At 48.0% G+C, this 23681-nt stretch overlaps 1 protein-coding gene across 2 annotated transcripts; it reads right to left on the minus strand.

Moving 5' to 3' along the window:
* On the minus strand, positions 1-23465 carry KLHDC4 (kelch domain containing 4). Of its 2 annotated transcripts, XM_051805726.1 has the most exons (12): positions 23256-23465; positions 22090-22181; positions 21186-21264; positions 20234-20332; positions 17575-17711; positions 10833-10925; positions 10270-10429; positions 5028-5109; positions 2965-3173; positions 1441-1843; positions 818-934; positions 1-558 (listed from the first exon to the last, which is right to left on the minus strand). In XM_051805726.1, the coding sequence occupies exons 1-12, from the start codon at positions 23352-23354 to the stop codon at positions 383-385; spliced, it is 1746 nt and encodes a 581-aa protein (XP_051661686.1). In that variant the 5' UTR covers positions 23355-23465; the 3' UTR covers positions 1-382. The 2 variants fall into 2 exon arrangements, with proteins under 2 accessions (XP_051661686.1, XP_051661687.1); XM_051805727.1 differs by lacking the exons at positions 10270-10429; positions 10833-10925 and having other exon boundaries at positions 21209-21264.
* Positions 23466-23681: the final 216 nt, after the last annotated feature.

Below are 23681 nucleotides of genomic sequence, written 5' to 3' on the forward strand. Positions count from 1 at the left end.
TGACGTAGCCAAGTAAGTTTATTGTAGAAACCCTTGGAGACACTTTCTGGCCCCAGTCAGGGTGGGAAATTTGGGACCAGCGAACCATTGTGATGTGCAGTTTGTCCTGACAGACTCAAAACAAAGAAGTCAGTACTGTATAGCCCAGCCTCAGCAGAACAGGTGCTTGGACAGCAATCCTGTTCCTCAAGACCCTCCCATAACCTTCCCGGGAATAACAGCACATCCAGAGCACTAAGCAAGGAGGCTGCTCAGCCCAGAGGCCCTCAGAGGAGGGAAAAGCTGGAGTGCCAGGATGCCTTCTGGACACCAGGCTGGGTTTAGCAGGGCTGACCACTGCTCCCAGCACGTTTGTTCACTCCTGGAACAGCCTCAGCACCGTCTAGACCGAATCCTCATGGAATGTCTTTGCCATGGCATGAGCCACCTTGACCACCTTCTTCTCCTTGGCCTCGGGGCCCATGTGGCTGCGGGCCACTTTGATCCAGTACTGCTCTGTCCTGGACAGGTATTCCTCAGGGTTCTCACCAGGCTCCACGGCTGGGTGCTGCTCCTCTCCTGGTGCAATGGGAGGGAGACACAAAGAGAGGTCACAGCCAGGCCAAGAACACTCTTCAGCTCACGTGTCCAAATGTAACACCCTCAAAATCTACCAGTAACCAATAAAACGTCTCTTCTATCCCAAGAGCAACATACTATGAAAGCTTTGCTTTTGCTGGAAAACTCACCTGGATGCCAGTGAGACTTTCCAGGCTGGCAGCAGAACCAGGTATTTTACTTTAGATTAGTATGGAGAAGGCATTAATTTGATCATTACCTTCATCATCTTCACTCTCCTCTTCAGAGCTCTCCTCTTCCTCTTCTCCTCCCTCTGCACCTTCCACATCATCATCCTCTTCATCCGACTCCGACTCCTCCAGCCACTCTTGGGCTTCTTGGATGAGAGGGGAAACAGAAGAGAGGTACAAAGAGATAATTAAGGTACAAAGAGATTACCTTAGAGATAATTAATACAAAGAAATAACCCCAGAGATAATTAAGGTATGAAGAGATAGCCCCAGGTAATGCCCATGTGCTTTGAAGGACCCAACACTCTCACTGCCCTGAGGTGAGGACAGGCAAAAGCATCCCTGTCCTCTGCCAAGTGGACAAGCCTGGCACATCAGGACTTCCCAGGACAGCACATGCCACCAGTGAACAAAGATACTGTTTACAGGTCTTGGTTTCCAAAGCAGACAGACCAGTGATAGCAAAGCTCTGGACCAGACAGGTTTCTGGTAAGACACTGCATTATCACACACTCCCAAGCTTTTTCCTGCCTAGGAAAAACCACCACTCAAAGGCTCATCCCTCCCCTTGAGGAAGCTCCATAGTTGTTTTTTTCCCTGGTGTGGTGTTGCTACACTCAAGGCAAAGGGACAGATCCCACCACAGGCTTACTTGGATCCATCTCCACCAGCACCTTCCACTCCTCCATCTTGTGCAGGTCGATGCTGTGCAGGTCACTGAGGGTGAACTGGCGGTCGCCCACCTCGAACATCCCCCCGTACACGTAGAGGACCCCGTGTTTCACTGCCACCATGGCATTGGAACGTGGGCACGGCTCCACTTGCTGGCCCAGGGCTCCACCTTCCTCCTCCTCCTCAGATTCAGACCTTTCCTTCTCTTCTGCAGGTCCAGAGATCACCTGCTTGATGGTCATGACAGTCCCATCTTCTGCCACCACCTCTTTGATGATCTCCAGGGGGCCCTGGGGAGGTCTCTGCTCCACCTCCTCATCTCCAGCAGCCTCTGACTCGGCTTGTCTGCCTCGTCTCCGCTTCCTCTTCTCTGATTTTGGTCCCTGTGAACAGGAATGAAAGAAGACTGTGTGTGAACTGTGTGCACCTAACAGCACTTTAATACAAGCAGCACAGATGCTGCTGGGAGAGAGAACTGTCATTTTTCATTACAATTCTGAGTCTCAAATGATAGGTGCAACTTCAGCATGAACTTCTAACAGCCTAAAACAAGGAGCAGTGGAAATCCTGGAGAATCCACGGTATGGAACTGCTTCCTAACAGCTCTTCTGCTCTCAGGTGCCACAAACACAAACAGAGGCCACTACTCTGTGACAGGAGCAAGAGAGAGCAACCCTGAAATCACAACAATTGCTGGGTGCTAAATTACAGTGCATTATCAGGCAGCACTCCAGGTCTTGGGAGTACTGCATGAAAGGGCTGGAAAACAGGCAGTTTTGGAAGGCAGCAGCAAACATCTGAGTGGATGTTTGCCTGCTATTATGTGATTGACTTCTCCATTTTGAGAACAAAGCCAGAAACAGGCAGGGGGAAGAAGAAGTTCAAGCAGGTCTTTGCACCTCACTTGCCCTCTGAGAGTGGTTCAAACATAATCAAAGAGCTGAGTCAGGCTGAGGGCCCCAGTTCTGAAGTCCTTATGAGCCAAGGTTAATATTTCATCTCTTCTGGTAGCTCAACACTGGAGAAAAGAGGGAGGGTTTTTGATCCCAACAAGATCTTTACACAGTAGCTTTTACTGGACTATCTCAGACTTACATGTCTGACCTGGAAACATCCTCCAGTAAAACACCATAAATGTTTTCAAGCTGCTTGGTTTCATTTTGCATTACACAACAACGAGGCAGAAGCAGCCTGAATCCTGGAGGAAGGGAATTGCCTCCTGAGGCACTCTTACACCTGGAGTTACCAGAAAGGCTTCCTCTAAAGAAAAAGCTCATTGCTCCACCCCTGGAAGTGTTCAAGGCCAGGTTGGACGGGGCTTGGAGCAACCTGGGATAGTGGAAGGTGTCCCTGCCCACGGTAGGGGGTGGAACTGTGGAGCTTTAGGGTCCCTTCCAACCCAAAGCAGTCCATAACACAGTGTGTTTCCATGCAAGCTCTAAGAGGCCCAAAGGACATTTCAGTTGAGAAAGACAATGAACCAAACAGATGTGAATATACAGACCTTGAGCTGTGCAGGGAACCAGCGGTTTTTCCCCATGTCATAGAAATAGATATCATTGAAGAAGTCCCCCTCAAGGCTCTCCTCCTCCTCCTCATCCTGCACTCCCCCAAAAAGGAGGGAGCGGTTACTGGGACCAACAGCCACAGAGAATCCAGACCTGGGAGGGGGTTTCACCCCGGAGGGGCTGAGCCGACTCCATGTCCACTTCTCTGGAAATGGAGAAAAGCAAATATGAGCATCAGCAAAGGAGGAGCCTTGACTGATTTGTGTATTCCAAAGCCCTTCAGTATTCTAGAAAATAATTCAATGCCCTGTTTTGGACATTCTCAGAACTATCTTCAGAGCATTCTGGGGCAAGGAGCCTCTTGGAAGGTGGCTACACCTTTGGAGTTCAGACAAGGCCTGATTATATGCAGCCTTCAAGCACCCAGGAAAATTCCCTGCATTATCCCATGGAGCCCAGTCACCTTCCATCAGTTCTGTCCACCTTATCTACCCAACTTGCACCACTGCCTGAACCCCAAAAATAAGCACAGTTCATCCTAAGGAGCCCCAACCACGCTTTAAAAAAGGGCTCAGCAGCAGAAGGTTTGTGCTCTATCACTCTGCTTTTGCTCTAATCCCTTCTACTCTGACTTTAAAGAAAATCCCTAAAATGCAGGCTGGGAGAAGCACATGCACTGCCCAAGCCCTGTGCTTCCAAAGGAACCTCAATTTCAAGAAGATACAACTATAAATAGGACATAATGCAAAGAGGGCCTGGAATCCAGACAGTGTTTGTGACCAACCCTCCTCCCCAAATCCCACTTCCAGACACTCAGGATTGAAGAAATCAATCACAATTTTAACATTTTAGACATTTAGCTCGAAGAAAATTGTCCCATTCCCTCAGTCAAGGACAAAATACTCTCTATAGTAAGGAAAAGGATGGAATTCCTATTTCTGGGTACATTCCAAGAGAAAGCAATCAATGACCCACTCTGAAGCAGTCTGTTCCTGAAGGATTGCACCCCATGGAAGGGACCCATGGGAAGAGTGTGAGTGATCTCTCCCTGCCCTCATCCCAACCTGTGAGCCTTTTGTTGGTTCTCTCCCTCTTGCCCAGTTGAGGAGGGGAGGGATAGAGCAGCTTTGGAAGGTACCTGGAGTCCAGCCAGGGACAACCCACCCCAGGAAAATTCTGAAATTCCAAAGATTTTCTGTTGTGAAACAGAAAAGGAGTGATCAAAATGTCCCAGAAGCAGGAATTTTGAAATGTTGTTTTAATTTCCTCCCACATACAAACCAAAAAAAATTCCTAAAATATCTTTCCTTGTAGTTTTTCCTGAGGCTGCTGGTGCAGGTCAAAGCTTCTCACTTATGCAAGGAGACTGGAGACCCTCCACTCCATCTCAGAGTATTCCAGGAGGTGTCCACAGAGAGGATGCTGTGAGCTAGAAGTGATTGTCTGACAAAAAGAATATCCCAGCCTTTCTCCAGAGCTCTGCCAGGTTCTCACCCTGCTCCAATTCCCAGTGTTTCACTGCATTGGAGTAAAACATTACACAGCTCTGAAACAAAGTCACCTGGAGCTGAAAACTACAACTCCTTCCAGCCTCTGGCTCCCCTGGAAGCTTTGCTCAGCAAAGCAGACACAGCCTCATCCTTCCAGGCTGTAAAATAGACTGTGATAAGGGGATAGAACCACTGCTGCAGCAACAGGCACCTACTTCCCATTTCCTTTCACAATTCTGCATGTGTGATGGTCCATCTTCCCTCTCCAGCACACAAGGAGAGCGTAATTCCTCCTACATGCTCCTGAAACTGCTGTTCCCTTCACCCTTCCCTTCATTTTAAGCAACAGTCAGAGAACAAATGCACTGAGCTACTCCTGAGAAGAAAAAATATCTAAATCAACTCATCTGCTGTGTTTACCCCCAGAGCAAACACCAGGGCAGAGCTTTCCACTGAGAGGGAAATTTTGTTCAGGGCCTGGGGTTTTTTGGTGTGTTATTCAAAGGAAGGGAGAGGATCTGCATTGCCAGTCCTGCAGCATCACTTCCAGCACAGCCCACAGCACTTACCTTCCTCCTTGCCCACTCCTTCAGCCTTCAGCAGGAACATATCCGTGTGCAGGGTGCCCTTGTCAACATCCTTCTTAATTCTCTGCAGGGAAGGCAAACACAGGGATGCTCAGGGAAAAATCATAGGAGGTCCAATTGAAAATGCAAACACTGGGACTGGGCAAGGAGAAGCCACTGAGGAGGCCACGGTGTGGCTCTGGAGTATCACAACCACTGGGTTCAAACCAGGAACTTCCTGTGACAGCCAGGAAGGGCTCTCCAGGCTGCAGCACAGACCTGGGACTTGTGGACATGTGAAGACTAAAGGATGTAGTTTAGGGGCAGGAATTTGGCACCTGCAGCTCACACCTTTGGCCTCCGGGGTTCCACAGAGCCCTGAGCAACAGGTTTTCTTCTCCTAAGCACAAACAGAAACCCCACTCCCAGTCCTACTGAAGGCAGGATCAAACCTCAGCTGAGGCAAATAAGTGCATCCCTTTAAATGGGATTTTCCTCCCTCCTCTCTGTAAGCCACACGCAGCACTGAAGGCAGCTCTGCCACACCACTGCAGGAGCTCTTTCAATAATGCCATTATCCACCCATCCTTCATGCACAGCTCCTACTTCCTTGTAATTCCCTTCCTCCTGGGGCGATAGCATTGCTGTATTGCTGCTTCCAGGATCCAGCAGTGGGTCCCAGGGTCCAGTCCTCAGGAAGATGAGCAGCAGGGTGCACCTGAGAACACAACAGCACAGCACTGGCTGTTCTTGCTCCACACCTGTGCCTTTGCACCTGACAGGTTTTGTTACTGCAGGGTCTGCTGTGGTGCTGCTGCACAGCCTGGTATCCAATTCTTGGGAATGGTATTAAATTCTTCAGGAAAAGAGAGGAAAGTGTGTTTGAGGCACTGCACGACGACGCTGTGATGTGGATGATGCTGAGGAGCCTCAGGGAAGGCTGATGGTGAAGTGATGGAGGAACAGGAGAAATCTGCTCACAGAGCAGCAAGAAGGAAGCTGCAGTTCATTTAAAGAGCAGGGTCTGCCTGAAGGGATGACTTGGGAAATCTCACAGTTTGGGGCTGGGCTATATGTTCTGTTGCTCTCCACACACACCTAATGAGTGAAGTGATAGACACACACACACTCTTCAGAACAGAATATCCACCCTGGAGAGATCCCATTCTGTGCAACCACTTCCACAAAGTCAACAACTCCACTGTTCCACCTGCTGTCCTTGAGCAACAGGACATCAGGCCCACAGGGACAGGAAACCTGTAAGGAACAAGCACCAGGGACAGGCCTATTTTCTGAATAAGGGGTTAAACAGTGATGGAAAACTCCCACAGCCACTGCCTGTGGAAAACAAAGCATTTTTTGCACAGGTGAGTGGTTCTGAGGCATGGCTGGAAGACCTCCGGAGTTGGAGACATGGTTGGAAGGGCTGGGAGTGTGAACAGACCCTTGAGAGAGCTGCCAGGGTAGGAAGGGACAGAAATACCCTCTAGAAAAGGTGCTGATTTATGGAATATACCCTTCACAGCCTGGCAGAGCAGGTATTGTGGCACTTTGAGTTCAGAGGGCTGTGAGTCACTGTGCTGAGCAAGTGCCACACTCTGGCCAAGTCACAATTCTGTGTCTGTCACATGGGCCAGGAGCAGCAGAAGTCACTGCAGGCTGTGGACAGCTCAAATACAGTAGCTTTTTAGTCTGTCCCTCACTTTAAACACCCTTACAAGGCTCACCTGAGCTAAGAGCTGTCAGGGATGGATGGGCAGATGCTTCACACCTGGCAGAGTGTCTGCCAAGGATAACAGGAATGGGAGTTCTGTCCTCCCCAGTCCCAGGCCAGCTGCAGTTTGTCCTGAAATGCTGGACAGAGCCCACATTCCCACGTGCAGGGCACACACAGGTCAAGTGTGAGGAGCACAGTGGGATGAGCACTGTCTGCAGGAAAGGAAGGGGAATAAACACTGGGAGAGCAGTTGCTTCACTATCATACAAGCTGTGTGGAATAACTGCATTATTTTTCTCCTGAACACCACAGAGCTCCCTGTAGTAAACACGCTGCGTATGCAACATGACAAAGCTCCCTGGGCTCAGAAAACCCCAATGAGGTGGAGTGGGAGTCAGTTATTTGTTGTCAAAGAGATGCCTGTTTTCCTCAGCTCACACTGGCTCTAAGCAGACACTTCACCAGCTGCTGGAGAGATCAACCCCCTCACAACACCCAGGACACCCCCTTGCCCCGAGCAAATCCTGTCAGTCACAAGAAGCTCCTGTTCCCCCACTGTCCTTCCTGCCTTGAAGTTTCAGATGTTTGCTTTCCAGCACAAAACTGGCTTGGATATCCACAGCCTACTGCTTGCACATACAGGTGCAGTTGGAAGTTACAAGAGCTTTACAGGTATTAGCTAAAAAAATCCAGCTAAAAAGACAGCAAGGAAACAGAGACACAGAGAGCTCGAGAAGTGGAATCAGGATTCTCCATGTATAACATGCTAAACAAGCAATCTACCAGCAGAACCCACTTCAGCTTTGCAATGACTGCCATGAAAAAAAACCAAAACACCCCAAAACAACAACAAAAAATCCCCACAAGCTGATCATCTTTGGCATCCCAAAGCCTTGCACACCCATGGCTTGGAGGCTGCACCTGCAAGGTGGAGCAGCATCAGCTTCAGCCCTTCAGTGCCAGTCAGGCTCGCTGTGCTCACGTTGCCTAGCAATGGAGAGGGCTCGGTGCTTCACACAGCCAAAAATGCAGCTTGCTGCAGCAAACCCCAGCCCCAGCACGAGAAATGGGAGAGGACATCTTTCAGATCAGCAGGAGAGCAAGGCTGAGCTCCTTGTGGGATCCTGAGGTCTGTTTTAGGCAGGGTCGACAACACCCACAGCATCCCCTTCTGTAGGAGATCACAGAAATTGTCTTATCATCTCTAGGCTGAAGATGAAACAGATGAACTATTGTGCTAAGAATCCTGCATTTTAAAATATGAGGCACCAACATCTCAAGTTGGTCACACTCAGGGTTGTGAAGCTCCTTTTTCACCCTGGTTTGTCACCACTTGGTCAGCAAAATCCAGTGGCAGGCACAGCAAAGACACATCTGGGGACCAAGGTCCTGGATTGCCTTAAATCAGTGACTTCATCTTTTCTGTCTCTGTTTTCCCAGCCATGTAAGAGACTTTCTTATTCAGGTCACATGAAGGAAATTCAGCAACATGGCCTGGACTGACAGACATTACTGAAAACAGACTCTCCACATTCAGTTCTCCAAGTCCAGAAAATCAAAGCAGGGACCAAATCTCTGTTTGTGCCTTCCCAGCTCCTTGCCTGTCACAGGACACAGCTCTGTCACATCACAACTGTCCTCCAGCAATGGGACACCCACATTATGTCCATATTAAAATCAGGATTTTCCCTCCTCTTCCCTTCAAATCAATCCCCACCACATAAAAGCCTGGAACAGCTCTGGTCTCAGGAGGTATCCACATAAATCTGCCTCTGGTTTACAGCACATGAGCAACTTAGTCCTGCCTCTTATTAGAATTCATGTATGACTTAGTGAATGGTGCTTTGCTTGGACACTTGCCTGACTGCACATGCAAAAATGTCTTCATATGCCTCAAAATGTCTTCACAGCACTCCTGAATGGAGTACCTGCCTCTGTAGCTGGAGACAAGGAACGGGTCTTCTCCGGTACCTGCTCAACTCCAATTAAATATTGTTTCGTCCATGTCTACCTCAGATTTCTCCCAAGAGTTCCCCAGGTAGGCACACAAGCCAAACACACTTTCTCCACTTTAAAGCAAACCCAGACACTCAGCTCCACAATACAAGCAAAGATACAATAAGAATTAAACAGCCACACATTAATGAAATCATGTCTCTCCTAGAGGGGCTATATCCTGCTGAATTTAATTTTCAAGAGCATGCTAAAGGTTTTTTGCCTTTGCAGCTCCAGAAAGCTGTAGAGAAAATTCTGTCCAGTGCTTTGGCCAGTTTGTGCTACAAAAGCAGAGTCTGTCACGAATGGCCCATCAGAGAGAAGCACATTGACCTCTTAAATTACTAAGGAAGCAGATTCCTAACACGAGTGGCTGTTTTAATCTAAAAGCTGTTCTCCAGTCTGCAGAGGAACTTCCCTCAGCTCTTATCCTTGCCCAGTGCTCTGCAAAAGGCTGAGGGCAGCTTTGCATTCCCCCATCCCTTCTACTTCATTTGTATGAGCCCAAACCAACCCAGAGCAGTGGGACAGAGCCCACCTTCGTGAAGTGAAACAGAGCAACTGCAAACACACCTCAACTTTTATATTTCCATAGGGCTCAGTGAGCACTTGAAATCCAGCTGTCAGTAGCCAGGAGATCCACATCCAGCAGAGCATGCAGGCTCACACTTCCTTCCCACCATCGAGAGTGAGGGAACAGGACAGAGAATGGAACAGGACAAAGCCCCTTCAGGTAGAAAATGCATCTGTGTTGTTACTGCCATTTAATCAAATGCACATCTGATGAGACAGAGCCCAAAGCACAGGCCCTGAGGAGGCACAAACGCTTCTAAATATACAGACAGACTGAGTCCCTTCTCTCCCCTTTCCCTGCTTTCCTCCTTTGTTCATTTATTCCCACCAGAAGAACAAGGCGTCCTCCTCCCCCAGCAACGCGCTGCTGGAAGCGCTGCCGTTCCACGGAGACGGGAGCAGCAGGATCCGGGGCTTCTGTCTGCACTTGCAACATGAAAAGCTTTTGCAGGAGCCTTTTGCTTAATGAAATATTTACTTCCTGCTGCCCAGCATGGAGACAGGGATCCTTGGTCAATGAGGGTATGTGGCTGAAGGGTGTAAATTACTGCGATTAACAGGGCGAGGAGCAGAGCAGAGGGAGCCTGGTGCTCATGAAAAGTCTTCTCTGGCTTACTGAGTTTGCAAACTAGTGCTGCTCCCTCACCTCTCACTGATGGAAGAAAGCACAAGTTTCCTGGCAACTGCTGCTTTTAACCTGCCAGTGCTGGAACACAAATGAGTACTACCTGAGAATGTTTTAAGTTGGCAGCAACCAGCACTGTTGCTTATTCTCACCTCTGTTATATCAACTCCTCATGTTGGATTAGAACAGCAGGGAAAATACAAAATTAATTTTTGACCAAGATTAGCCCCTCAATCAGCACACAGCTGTATGAAGGCACAACGAGAAGACGAGGTGGCTCTTTTGGTTCTCAGGCTGTGGATGAACACTCTGACTTACCCCAAAGTCTCCCCTACCTGTTTGGAGTAGCCTCCATAGATGATTACATTGCCCTCAGGACTGGCTGTCATTTGACACCCGGATCTTGGAGCAGGCCCAATCCCTGCTGGAGCCAGCTTGCTCCAGGTGAAGGAGTCCAGGTTGAAGGCATACACATCATTGTAATAGATGTAATCCCTGGGGAGAGCAAAGGGCACAGCACAGCTTTTTGTAACGGTCACCACTTAGGACAGGCCTCCTAACAGTCCCCATGACAACAGAGCTGTGATCTCATGTAACATGGGTGAGCCTATTGGAGAAGATATTTCTAGAAGACAAGGCTCTGACAAGATTTAGAGGCTGAAAGGGCTGTATTGAGCTTTAGGTACAAGGACGGGGAGCTACCGCAGTGATCAGCAGCGGTACAACGATTTCTCATGGAGACTCCAAATCAACAACACTTGTCTTTCTAACATGAAGTCCAGTCAGTAACAGTCCTGCTGAGAATAATCCTTCCTTTAACACTCAGATTTCTGTTGCGGGTGAAATTCTGTTGCCTGTTTCACAGAGAATTCAAACCCCAGCCATCCCAGTGACCCACCTGGCGCTCTCATGGAAACCCCCAAAGATGATCAGCTGCCTTTTGCATGCAACCATTCTATGTCCACTTCGCCCAGAGGGGCCTCCTGATGCCCTGAAACACAAAGAAATTCCACTTATCAGCAAAATTCCCTTTCCTGTTAGTGAATCAGTCCATTTTTATTGAAGTAACAAGCAGCTGAGCTGGCTGAGTTCAGCTTCTCCTGCAATGGGAAACCACGGGGAACTTCACTGCCTTAGTATCTGTCTGTTGTTCTCCAGAACAGTGTGTGTGCTCTTCCAGGAACTCTTGGGATTTGCAACATAGGCAATTTTATTCCTAGATAAGCCAGCTAGTCCCTAACAGTATCTGAAGTCTTGAAGTCTCTTCTGCTATGAGTCAGGAGCTAATTTTTCAGGAGAGTTTAATGAATAGCAGTCAACTTGCACAATTGCAAGAAAGACACTCCAAACAAGAGATGTTTTCTCCAAGCACCAAGAGCCAGAGACTGGCTCTGACATCCACATTCCTTCAGCATCTCAAGCAATCACATACCCATAACATCTTTACTAATCCACCTGCACTTAGGATGTAACACCAAACTAGTGAAAAGACTTTATAAATCACTCAGATTTCCTCAAAACCGAAGGCAACATTATTATCTTATCCTACTGAAGGAGAGTAAGGTTAGATGAGACATTGGGAAGGAATCCTTCCCTGTGAGGGTGGTGAGGCCCTGGCACAGGCTGCCCAGAGAAGCTGTGGCTGCCCCATCCCTGGAAGTGTCCAAGGCCAGGTTGGATGGGGCTTGGTGTAACCTGAGATAGTGGAAGGTGTCCCTGCCCCTGGCAGGGGATGGAATGAGATGAGCTTTAAGGTCCCTTCCAACCCAAACCATTCCATGACTGTATGATTCATTCTATGATCCCACACACTAAAAAGCAGCCACACATCACTGTTCTGCTCTTCAAGCCGTCCTGACCTTTCAGTTAAATGTGCTGCTTCCATTTCCAGAAACAAGCAACACCCCCCCATCTGTCACATCCAAAGGCTCCCGGGAAGCTGGGCAGCTGGACATGCCATTCCTGAGGGGAACAAGGATGCACCTTCATGTTCACCCACAGCCTGAGCATCTTCCCAGAGAGACCAAAAACTACTTCAGGAACTTGCAAAACAAAGGCAACTATGGGCCAAACTGCAGGGAAAACAGGGTTTTGCTGTGTCTGTTCTCTGTCCCCATGGATTAATCCATCCCATTTTCACTCCCTGAGGAGTCTCCCAAGTGCACACAGTTGGCACCACTGAACCCAGCAAGACTTCCCAAACAGGCAGCATTAACATGTATTAAGTGATTGCACAATCAGGGCCTAAATAAAGAAGTTAAAAAAGCTGCAAAACCTAAAGCCACAACCCTCCTGCCACACTTGAAGTGGCAGCAGGGAGCTGGGAATTGTGGTGATGGATTTCTGGGGAGAGAGAAAATGAGGGCCCTTATTCACCACCGAAAATGACAACCTCACACCAGTCATAATGAGGAACTCCAAGCAGAACAGCAGCATTTGGGGAAGACTGAATTAATATTGATTGCTTGGAGTCTTTATTCTAACAGAGAGTTGGGTTTTCCAGGCATTTACTGAGTTTTTAAGTATCCCCCTGCAGAACAGCACCTCCAGAATTAATTTCATCAAGATCTGAAATCATTATTTTCTCTTTCTGTAACAAAGCTCCCATATTATTATTCCAAAGGATGGCACCTTTTAAACAACCTTTCTGGTTTTTTTAAGGAGAGAAGGAATTAAAAACCAACATGAACTATAAAATCTTGTTCTCAGAAGAGTATCTTGTGGCATATTTCTCAGACAGGTTTCCTCCAAGTTAAAAATCAATTCTGAACAATGAAAGGTTTGTTCATTGATGTGTGTGTTTTAATAAACAAGTTACCACAAAGGTACAATTAACTCAAAGTCACAGAAAAATGGCACAGTCAGACAGGACCTCATTGCAACTCCAGGACCTTCCTGCAAACTCCAAGACTTGTTTCCCAATTGCAAACTGTCCCCTTTTACCTGTATCATTACTCATGGTCCAAAACAAGTATTTTGGAAATGGTTTCCCAGGCTTTATGATTAATGCTCTACTTCATGGGGTTGACACTGGAAAGCAGACGTGTGGGAGGGAGCTGTAAATTCTCCAGATTTTTTTAAAAATAGATTAAAAGTCTGGATAAGGACTGGCTCTACACATGTAGAGCATGAGTCTGATCAGACCTTCTCCATAAGGAATTTGCTTTTTCTTGTGGAGTTACTCTGGGATTTATAGTAACCTACCAAAACCTGAATTCAGCCTCCGGGTTCCCGAATTCCATGTCCCAGTGGCTACAGAACTGCACGAGTTACCTTTCCATTCATTCCTTCATCCAGAGGATGCTCAGGTAAAATCCTGGAAATGTTCAATACTAATAAAAGGGATGCTGCAGAGAACACCCCATCAGAAGGGCACTCCAGGACAAAGCACTTTTACCCTCCAGTCCTCAAGGAAGCTGCAGCTCAGGATTTGTGTTCAGGGTTCACACCTGTGAACGCACACGGGTTGGGGTCACTGTGTACACTGTGTTTGCACACTCAGGTGGGAAGGGCAGAAGGGAACGCAAGAAGTGTCACAAGGCACAAAATCCTCAATTCAAATCCCCCGGGAAGTCAACAAACAGTTGCACATCCTGATCTACCAAAGAACAGGCTCACAGGGTGTCTGCATTGACGATCTACTTGCCTTACACCAAAATACCCTCTCCTACCTGATGTGGCAGGGCCTGATCTTTCTGGTGAGAGCAGGAGAGCAGGAAGAGGCATCAATCAGCCACAAACCCGTGCTGAAAGTCCTCCTGCTCTGCAGTGACTGCTCCAGTTCTCTCTGCAAACACCGTTAAACATACGCCAGTGAAACGCTACCCCGGGATATTTATAGCACCACATCTCACCAAACTGCTACAGGAAGGATCATTAACATTCCAGAATTAAAGGGAAGGGAGCTGCATGGGCTCAGAATCAAGACAAAGAATTCCAGAGGAGGGATGTGCCAGTTCCCAAGCCCAGTGATGCTCCCTGTCTCCTCTTCTCTGGGCCACGCAGAGCTGAGTGAGGATGTTCTCTCTAGGAGGGAATGAGGCAATTAGGTTAAAATATTGCTGCTCTAAGGCAGAGTAACAAACAGTTCATGGACTGAGGAAACCTCCTGCATCACACACAAGATAAGGTGGCTCCACTAAGTCAAAGTCAGCTGCTGGCACGGCTTCTAACGGGCTGGGATTTGTTGTGTTTGGATCATCTCCGTGCATGCAAAATGCAAGGAAATACAGCTCCATCTTGCTAAATATAGCAACTTTTAACTCTGTCAAGCAGCCTGACACCATTCTGCTCTGTGCTAGGAGAAAATGGAGCTCCACTTCGCCAGCAGACACAGCACAGGGATGTTATTCACAGTCATTCAAGGTTTTCTTTTCAGAAGGGTTTTACAGTCAAGCCTCTCCTGGCACCAAGATGGTCTGTGGCATGAACTGTAGGCCGGGAAGGAGAACATAACTCTCTGAAATCCAAACTGTGGGGCTGGAATAACTACATTTCCTAGAACTGCAAGTTTAGGTCCCAGCAGGGTCATCTTGGCTATTCAATCCAACAAACCAACACATCAAATCCACCTGAACCAGGGCACACGTGACCCTTCCCAGGAGAACAGGAATGGAAACTTTGTCTCTCTTGTCCAGACATTTCTTAATGAATAATTAATTGTTACTCCATTATTTGCACTAAAATGACATCTTCCAAACCAACTGAGTTTACTCAATACAAGCCTGTACCTCAAATGTCTATTGCCTGGCATTTAGTCAGGTAACACTGCTACCACACTGGATACATGGAATTATTGCATGGCCTCCTGTGAAGGCTTGTTGTACCATGGTTCCCCACCATGATCCAACAAACCTATACAAGCTGCCTCTTCCATTTATGTTCCCAAATGTGTTCACTCTCCCAATATCACTATCCCCCAAGCTGACCCTCACTGTCACCACTCATCTCAGGTTAATGGCAATCCAAAATAAGCAAGTGCTTGACTTCAGACACACATGAGAAACCTCTCTGGAAAAACAACAGCAGAAAGAAAAGCAAAATGTTGAAGGAAGTGAAATGCAGCAGGTGTTATGATCATAGTTTTAAAGGAAATGGGGAAAAAAATCTCTTGTGCAACTCAAAGTCATGTCTGCCCTCTCCCCTTCCCCTTTCCAAGCAGACTGTAATCAAGATGCCATATGGAAAAGCAAAGAGGCAGCAGAGAGTTGATTTTCACGCTCAGCCAGGTTAGGATTAAAACAAAGCCATCCCCTCCCAGGCTCCTCCACCAGCTGCCTCATTAATGCAGCTCCTGGAGCTCTGCCCGAGGATAGGGAGATGTGCCTTGCTTGATCCCAACCCTGGGACCAGGGCACGGGCGTTCCCAAAATTCCAGCAAGGCTGAGAAACAGACGTCCAGCCAAACACGTCAGGAAGCTCAAATGGAGCAGATCCTGCACAAGGCAGGGAGAGAGAAGATCATCTCCCCAGGGCACTTCCACCCATGTAATTTATGATGCTCACTTAGAAAATGTCCATCTTTTATCTACTGGGAAACAATGAGGCACCAATGTCTGCAAATGCCTCCTCCCCCTGTGGCGTGGCAGCCAAGGGGACATGAGACAGTACCTGGGATGAAGGGCAGCTCTGGGTGGCTCAAAGAGTGTGGTACCTCCAACTTGCTCCAAGGTGGGAATGGGAGCTCACTTTGCCCACCTGGCTCTCTCCTCACCAGCTGGAACAGCCCAGCACAACAAAATCTCTCGGTTTTAATCCAGATGGGGCCTGGGAATGCTGAGGGCATCCTGCAGCTCCCAGGACATGCAGACTTCATCCTCAGCTCCAGGGCTGTGCTCTGGCAGGGTGAGTTACACTTCAGGCTGCTCTTCCAGGTGAGATAAGGTGCAGGATGAGCAGAGCCTCATACCCACCTCTTTTCCTCCTCCCAGGCAGGTCAGATCCTGCAGCCTTAGTTTTGGGAGTGGAAAACCCTAAATCAGCTCTATGTGAGAGGAAAACCTCTACCATCAGTGGTGGATCCAACAAAGCCTCATCTGGATTCTCCAATGGCTCATAAAACCCAGTCAAATCTCCAGCCCTCGCTCTCCCTGCAGCTGGATGTCACCACTGCTCTCCAGTGAGGATTTTAGTTGAAAAGTCAACCCTTTCTCCCAGCATGGATGGAGAGCATCACTTCCTCCTCCTGGTCACATGAGACTGGCAGGGATGTAACACATTGGAGTTATCCCCTTTGTTTGGATGAGGTTGAGCAGGGATCAGCAGTTATTTTGGGGGAGCTGGGAGGGACAGTGACAGTAATTACATCAGATTCTGCCTTCCAACAACAGCCAGCTCAGCTTGCACAGTGACAGGTTTTTTTAATCCTTGCACTTCTTCAAGAGCCTTCCATAATTCTGGAGGGTTTCTCTTACCCCCACTTCTCCAAGACCAGAGCAAACCTGGCTTCCTGCAACAGGGAAAATCCCAGGTGCTTTTAGAACCACACTGGGGCACTGGTGAACCAAATAGGTTTCCCTCAGTCTCCCAGAGCTACTCAGAAAGACAATCCCTGGATTTCTGCAGAGCATGGGATCCTGTGCTGTGAAGCATTCTCCAAAACCTGCCTGTTTTGGACTCCCTGGGGTGTTTGCTCTCTATACCCCCCTGCACCTTCCACACCAGAGTCCCTCCAGTGCTACATCAACAACAGTAAAATTAAAACTCCCAATTGTCCCTTGTCAGGCAGGATCAATGCTCCCATTTTGCAGGGAGAGGGAAAAAGGTAAGACAGGCACAATGACTCACTGTGTGGCCTCGGGCAGTGCCAAGGCAGAGCCAGGGTATCCATCTCTGCACAGCTCATCCTAAACCATCCTCAATTACTGTGCAAGAGGAGACACAGACAACAGCACACTCTGTAAATGGGGTGAAAAGTGACAACCTGGGCAAATTTAGGGTTTCCCATGTGAAGGAAGGACATGGAGCTCCTAAGCAGGAGCTCAACAGGTCAAACAGCAGATAAGCAAGTGATCAAAACCTGCTGCTTTCGCCAGTGCATCTCAAGTATCAGCTGCACAGATAAAACTGTGCTCTGACTGATCCCACAGGCAAGACAATCCCCAAGTCCAGGAGGAAGTCAATGCCCAAGTCAGAATGAAAGCCATATGTCCTGTCTCAGTTCTCTGGATGGTACAGCAGAACTCCTCTCACGCACGTATAAACATGGACAGGTAAAGTGAGAAGCCAAAGTTGAGGAAACATTAGCAGGGGACTTAGGCCAGTTCCACAGAAGGTATTTACACCTTCACTTCTGTCAAAAACTACTTTTGGCACCTCTTCCTTTTTGACAGGTCTGAATTAATGGCTTGTTTATCCCAAGGAATCTCGAGGCAGCAAAGGCCAGTTACCAGGAGCAAAGCTGGCTCTGTGAAGAGACACAAACTGTTTTCTCAAGGCATGTTAAAACTGGGAGATCCTCACACTGGTTTTGTACAGCCCAGGAAGATGAAGCAAAAAGAACTGTTTTGAAGTTGGACATTACACTCACCGAGGTTGGGAGGACAATATCAAAGACTGAACACCAGGCTGGAAGGGACCTCAAGGATCATCTGGTCCAACCTTTCATGGCAAAAGTCTAGACAAGAGGGCCCAGCACTTACTTGATCTGCTCCCAGGTCTTGGTAGCCAAGTGCAGGACCCAGAGATCCTTGTAGTGATAGAACTGCTCCCCGTTGGGAGATGCAAACTCCCCTCCAAAAATCCACAGCTGCCCCCCAGCTGTGGGCACCACGGCCGCCTGCCAGGAGAAGGAAAAGCTGGATCAGACAAGGCTTCAGGAACCAGACCCAGGAGAACTTTATCAGTTTTCGATCAGCTGCCTTGTTGGACAACAGCAGCTTACTGGGGCTGAAGGAAGGAGAATTTAAAATCCAAGTTACTTGTTGTCTGGCACACCTTCCCTACGGGAAAGGAAAGCTGGCCAAGGAGCTGGGCTCTTCCCACCTCCTGGCATCACTTCTCCAAGTTCAAAGTTTCCTAGGAAGCATCTTGGGATTAGTTTAACAATTGTTCAAATCTCTGTTCAAAAACAAACAAAAAAACCCAACCAAAAAAACTCAAAGCACAGGAGGAAACGTGCAGCATTTGGACAAGAGGAGACTGTTACTGCTTTGATTGGGGCAGTACAGAGAGGAGAGTATCAAAGAGGGGGGTTTGTATTTTTTTTGCACAGAGCAGCACTAAAACACCTTTGGGATGCAAACTGCCAGTTAAAAGCAGGAAGGAGAGCAAGACTCTACTTCATTACAATTATCTGTTAAGGACTAAGGAAGAAGGAAGGAATCCCAAAAAAGAAATTAGGTGGCTGTGCAGATTTCTTCCTTGAGTGGGAACTCTGTGTTTATTTACACTATAAACATCTTCCCTGTGTTTTTCTTCCAGGGTACCCATCACGGATCAACACTGGGATAATCTTTCTACTCACTAGGCCTTCATTCCCGCTCTCTCCCAGCAAACAAGATTTTTAGCATCACACATGGCCATGCCCTGACATAAACCAGCCTATACATGCAACAATAAAACACAGGAGAAAATCCTCTGTGTGCTTTCAGGCAGGATTTGTGGGAACATGAAGTTACCTAAACAAAAGGGACAAATGCCTGATTTTCATGGCTATCAGGTGCTTAAAGCTTAAGGGGAAGGTACATCCAACAGCCTGCTCATACTTGTGTGTGACCTTTTCAAGAGCTGGCTTGGAATTCATCACACAACCAAACCTTTTCCTTGAACAAGTGACAACACCCATCCATAGCTATTCTCACCTCAGCTCTGTTCATAAAAGCCCTGACTGATTTGGGTTGGGAGGGAACTTAAAGTTCATCTTATTCTAACCTCTCTGCCACGGGCAGGGACACCTTCCACTAGACCAGGTTGCTCCAAACCCCATCCAATCTGGCCTTGGACACTTCCAGGGATGGGGCAGCCACAGCTTCTCTGGGAAACCTGTGCCAGGGGCCTCACCACCCTCAGAGGGAAGAATTTTTTCCTAAAATTCTTCCTGTTGAACAGCTATAATGAAGCCAGTGTAACCTAGAGGACTGTGTGTCAGAGACCAGAGATGACAAAACATCTACACGACACCCCCAGCCAGACTTCTGTTCACCTCTGAGCTAATGCAGATTGTGCATTAAAAATAAAGCCACAAGAAAGACAACAAACCAGTCAGCTAATGAGGCTGAACTGTCTCCTGTGCAACTATAATTAATTATGAGACAGAAAACACTGCTGAAGCAGGACTGCTCAGATGGTTTCTCATTTTATTGTTGTTGTAATCCAGCTGCAGATCCTGATCTGCTCCGTTTGGATTCAGCTGCTCGACAGCCACCTGCTGGCTACTGGAATTCTGCATCTGAAATCAAGTTCTATCTTAACACTAAGTAACCCAAAAATCAAGTCAGAATCTTTCAATTCAAGAAAGGACACACAGCTCAGAGCAAACTGGCACTTGGGAGCAGCATAACAAGGGTACATGAACCTAATTGGGGTGTTGGATCTTACCAGGGAGCTCTAAAGAGCTTTGGCCATGGGGAGGAAAATGACATTCACATCCTGTACAGCAGCTTTTGGAAGGCACCAGTCACCCAGGCACTTGCTGGATAATCTAAGATAATCTATCATCTGGGGAGGGCCAAAGACCTGTAAAAAATACAAGTCTTTGGTCCAGTTTCTAATGTGCAGGTGTTCACAGAACGTAAACAAACCTAAAATCTTCATCATCACAACCATCACAATTCAGTGACCTGAATATCCAGAGGTGGAAAAGAGCCCAAATTCTACCTGCCAGTAGGAGTGGCAGTGTCTGTAACACTCATGAAAGCTGGCCTGTGAGCTTTAAGGAAATAATCATTCACAGCATCTCTGCCATTCATTCACGGCATTTTGGTCAAATTCTATCTTATAAATTCAGTTCCCCCCTGGGATTATGGAGGCTGAGCTGGTCCCTGTGTAATGCACCAGAGTTCATCTTCAAACCAAGAATTTCTCCCCTGAGTCCTGTTTGAGTCTTGCCAAATCAACAGACAGAACCTCAAACCTTCACTCCACGCTGAATGTGATCAGGAGCACAAGCACCTTGGACAAGCTTGTACAGGCCCCCTCAGCAGAGCAGATGAAGTGACACCACTGGCAGCCCATTACAAGGAGAATGAAAGGATGTAAGAAACCCTCAGGAGGAAAAAAAAAATCAAAAACCTATTCCCAATCCCCTTTAGCACAGCTTTAGAACAATTCCAACTGCTGCTCTGGCATGCAGAGCTTTACCTGGTGAGCACATCGCCGTGGTGGTGGGTTGGGGATCTCCAGTTTGGACCAGCTGTTCTTCCTGATGTTGTAAATGTACAGGTCGTTGTACAGGTACGTCTGTGGGAGAGGGAGAGAAAACACCACCTCAGTTCAGCCCTGCATGGGGTTATCTGGGAGTTTGGGGTGAAAATTGCAAAGCACATTGGGCAGGGAAGGAGGACCACCACCTCCTCCACCAGACTGGGAATCACCAACTGTTCCAGACTAACACACTGGACTGGAATGTTCTTTCCCAAACCCTTGGTGACAGCTTGAGATACGAGGACTTAAGAAGTTGGAGATTAACAAAGATATTCAGGTTAAAGTTGTTGAACTCCAGGGCCAGGAACAGCTTCAGGTAGTGAAGGAAGCAGAATTAGTTTAGCACATCACACTGGGTGATCCTGAGGCAGCCAAATGTCACTGTCAGGCTGGAGTTTTCCAGACCAGTTTGTATCCAGAAGCACAATAAACACTTGCAACTTGCAGAAATTCCAGAACAAGAGTGGCCATGTGCAAATATTTGCAACTGCTCCCACCTCCAAGGCAGGCACTGCCCTGCCAGCAGCAAAGGTGCAGAAGTATCTTGTTTTGAGAAGTGGAAGAGAAGAGATTCTTCAACAGTTATCACAAATGAGGGGTAGATATGGCTACAGTTAAGTCTGGAGAAATTATGAAGCCCTGAAATATTGATGCTGAGACAATCACTCTGACTCCTTAATGGGTTCCAGCGTGTCTCCTTCCTGCCAACAGCCCAGGCATGAGACAGAGCCATGGCAGAATTAAAAGGCTATTTTGCTCTCATTCAGGGACAAATCCATATTTTATGACTCCTGCCTCAAATTTCCCTTCAAATGAGACTCGTGCAAATTACAGTAAAAGGTAGGGAGGGGGTAGAATAAAGAAGGAAAAAAATGGAAGTATACATTACTTTTTGGCCATTGAAATATTCACCTCCAAAAAGGATCAACTCATCTCTCTCGGGGTGAGCAGAGAGGGAACCGTTCAGCCTGCAAAAAAAACAGGGATGGACAAAACATATGAGGAAGTCCTGTAAAGCTCTGAACCTTGGAGCCTTCAACTCTGCTGCCACCAGCACCTCTGCCCCCCAGTCACAAAGGTCTCTCCATTATCTGCCAAATTACTTGGCTGTGATGTTCACCCCAGGGCTAAAAACTTCTCCAAAGAAATTAACTTCTTAAAAACTTGCAGCAAGATGAATTGGCCACTGTCTGAAACCTTCTCCTATTTTAGGAGCACACGTTACACTGTCATTTAACTCACCCTTTGACGTGAGCTCCTGAATTTTAATGCTGGTGTGTCAAGAACAAAAATGAGTTTTATGAGGGTACAGAACTGGGGGCAGAACTGGGCTGTCTCCTCTCAAGTTTTCTGTGTCATTATTCTGCAGTTGCCACTGCCATTGCTCTCCTACACACCCCAAGTCTGTGAACCCCCACTGATAAAAGTGTCTTTTATCTCATCTTTTTGCCCCTGAAATGCCTTCCAAAACTTCCTCTTCACTCTTCTTTTTCCTCAAAGCCCTGTAATATAACCCTGCTTTACCTCCTTTGTGCTGATGAGACAGTTAAAAAGTGAATTTTAAGGCCAAAAAAGGCGCTTTTGGTCCCTTATTTAACCAGAGATTCAATAAACCAGGTATTTTATAACTCCAGATATCAGACATTTTATAACTCTAGATATCAGATATTTTACAACTCGAGATATCAGCTATGCCTTCCATTCTTGGGAAATAACTTTACACAAATAAATTTCATTACAAGCACCATCAACTGCTCTGTAAGTGACAGCCAAAGCCTCACACAACCTCTTACCTGGGTGAGGGGGGTGGGCAGGATGACTCAATTACTTGGGTCTTTTTAGCATCTAAACTCTGGAATTCTGCTATCAGGGCTTCAAGATCCTCCTGGAAATAAAAAGACAGACATGAGTTGCTTGACGTGCACAGAAGCACCTGCACCTCACAGGAAACCATCATTCACACTCATGGTTTCCCTTTTTTTTTTTAAAAAAAAAAAGATTGCCCAAATGGACTGGAAACTCTTTTATATCCAGAGAAACCTCACATATCTTTATTCCCTTTCAGTTTCATCTAACTGAAAATAAAATCTGCCTCCCAAACTGCAGATACGCCGAGTCCAAGGGCAGAAGCAGGACTGCAGCAAGGGAGGTTCTGATCCATGGTCTCTCCTACAACCCCACTGCTCATCACCTCCCTTCAGTTCACCTTTTGGAAGGTGTGGTCCAAGCAGAGATTTCTGAAATCTGGGAATTTTGCCTCTGTAGCATGGAATGAGCTCTCCCTGCAGCCAGTATACACCTATAGTGGCACTTTCCATGTCTTTAAACTTTGCATTACAATGGTAAGAACCCACTTTGACCAGGGCAAAGTTGGTGTTTTGAGGCTTAAATACAAGCCCCGACTGTAGGAGTGAGTGAAACAAAAATTTTAATTTGATTTTAATACCAAGAAAAAAAGGTTGGAGTGGATGGAAAGGAAGAAGGACACCTAAAGTGCATTTTCTTCTCCTCCTGCTGTCACATAGAAGGGATTTAAACAAATTACAGCTGCTTAGAATTAGAGAATCACAGAATGGTTTGGGTTGGAAGGGACCTTAGAGATCACCCAGTTCCAACCCCTGCCACGGGCAGGCACACCTTCCACTGGGCCAGGAGGCTCCAACCCTGTCCAACCTGGCCTTGGACACTTCCAGAGACGGGGCATTCCTGGAAGTTCAAGCTCAAGGAGCGTTTGGACAAGGCACGTGGTGGGAGCCTTGGGGTGTCCCGTGCAGGGCCGGGAGTCGGACTCGATGTTCCCGATGGGCCCCTTCCAGCTCATATATTCCATGATCCACAGCTTTCCCGGACAGCCCAGGTTCCCTTTGGATTCGCTCCTTTACTTTCAGACTGCTCCCGCGACCTCCCCGTCCCCCCACAGCGGCCCCAGCGCCGGGGGGCACCGGCGTCCCGCCCTCACCTCCTCCTTCTTGGCCCGGCGGGACACCTTCTTCTCCATCTTCGCCGCCGTCTTCTCGGCGCCTTTCCCCTTCTTGTCGCGCTTCCCCTTCTTCCCCATGGCGGCGGGGCCGGGATAGCCCCGGGATGGGCCCGGGATAACCCGGGATGGCCCCGGGATGGCCTCTCACAGCCCCGCGCCGGGCGCTCCGGGGGAGGGAGACAGCGCCCTCTGCCGGCCCGGAGGACTCATGGCGGCCACCGAGCGGCCGCGCTGAGGGAGCGCTGCGGCTGCCCCGACCCGGCGTTATCAGCCCCGCAGGCCCTGGGAAAGGGTTTAATGTGGCCCCGCACATCGCTTGTCACCTCCCGCACTGCGCGGACACGCCTGGTCACGATCCGATTTCCTCCTGCCCCGAGGAGAACGTGGAGCCCACAAAATGGCCCC

This window comes from Manacus candei, unplaced genomic scaffold (assembly GCF_025592945.1).
Source record: "Manacus candei isolate 608988 ecotype Guabito, Panama unplaced genomic scaffold, ASM2559294v1 h1tg000065l, whole genome shotgun sequence".
Classification (NCBI taxonomy): domain Eukaryota; kingdom Metazoa; phylum Chordata; class Aves; order Passeriformes; family Pipridae; genus Manacus; species Manacus candei.

Excerpts from the sequence above, each read along its gene's own strand:
- KLHDC4 (XM_051805726.1), bottom strand. The coding sequence starts at position 23,354 with ATGGGGAAGAAGGGGAAGCGCGACAAGAAGGGGAAAGGCGCCGAGAAG. Across the intron at positions 10,926-17,574 it reads AAGACCTGGGAGCAGATCAA|GGCATCAGGAGGCCCCTCTG; the intron begins GTAAGTGCTGGG and ends TTTGTGTTTCAG. Across the intron at positions 935-1,440 it reads GCTGGTGGAGATGGATCCAA|AAGCCCAAGAGTGGCTGGAG; the intron begins GTAAGCCTGTGG and ends CTCTCATCCAAG.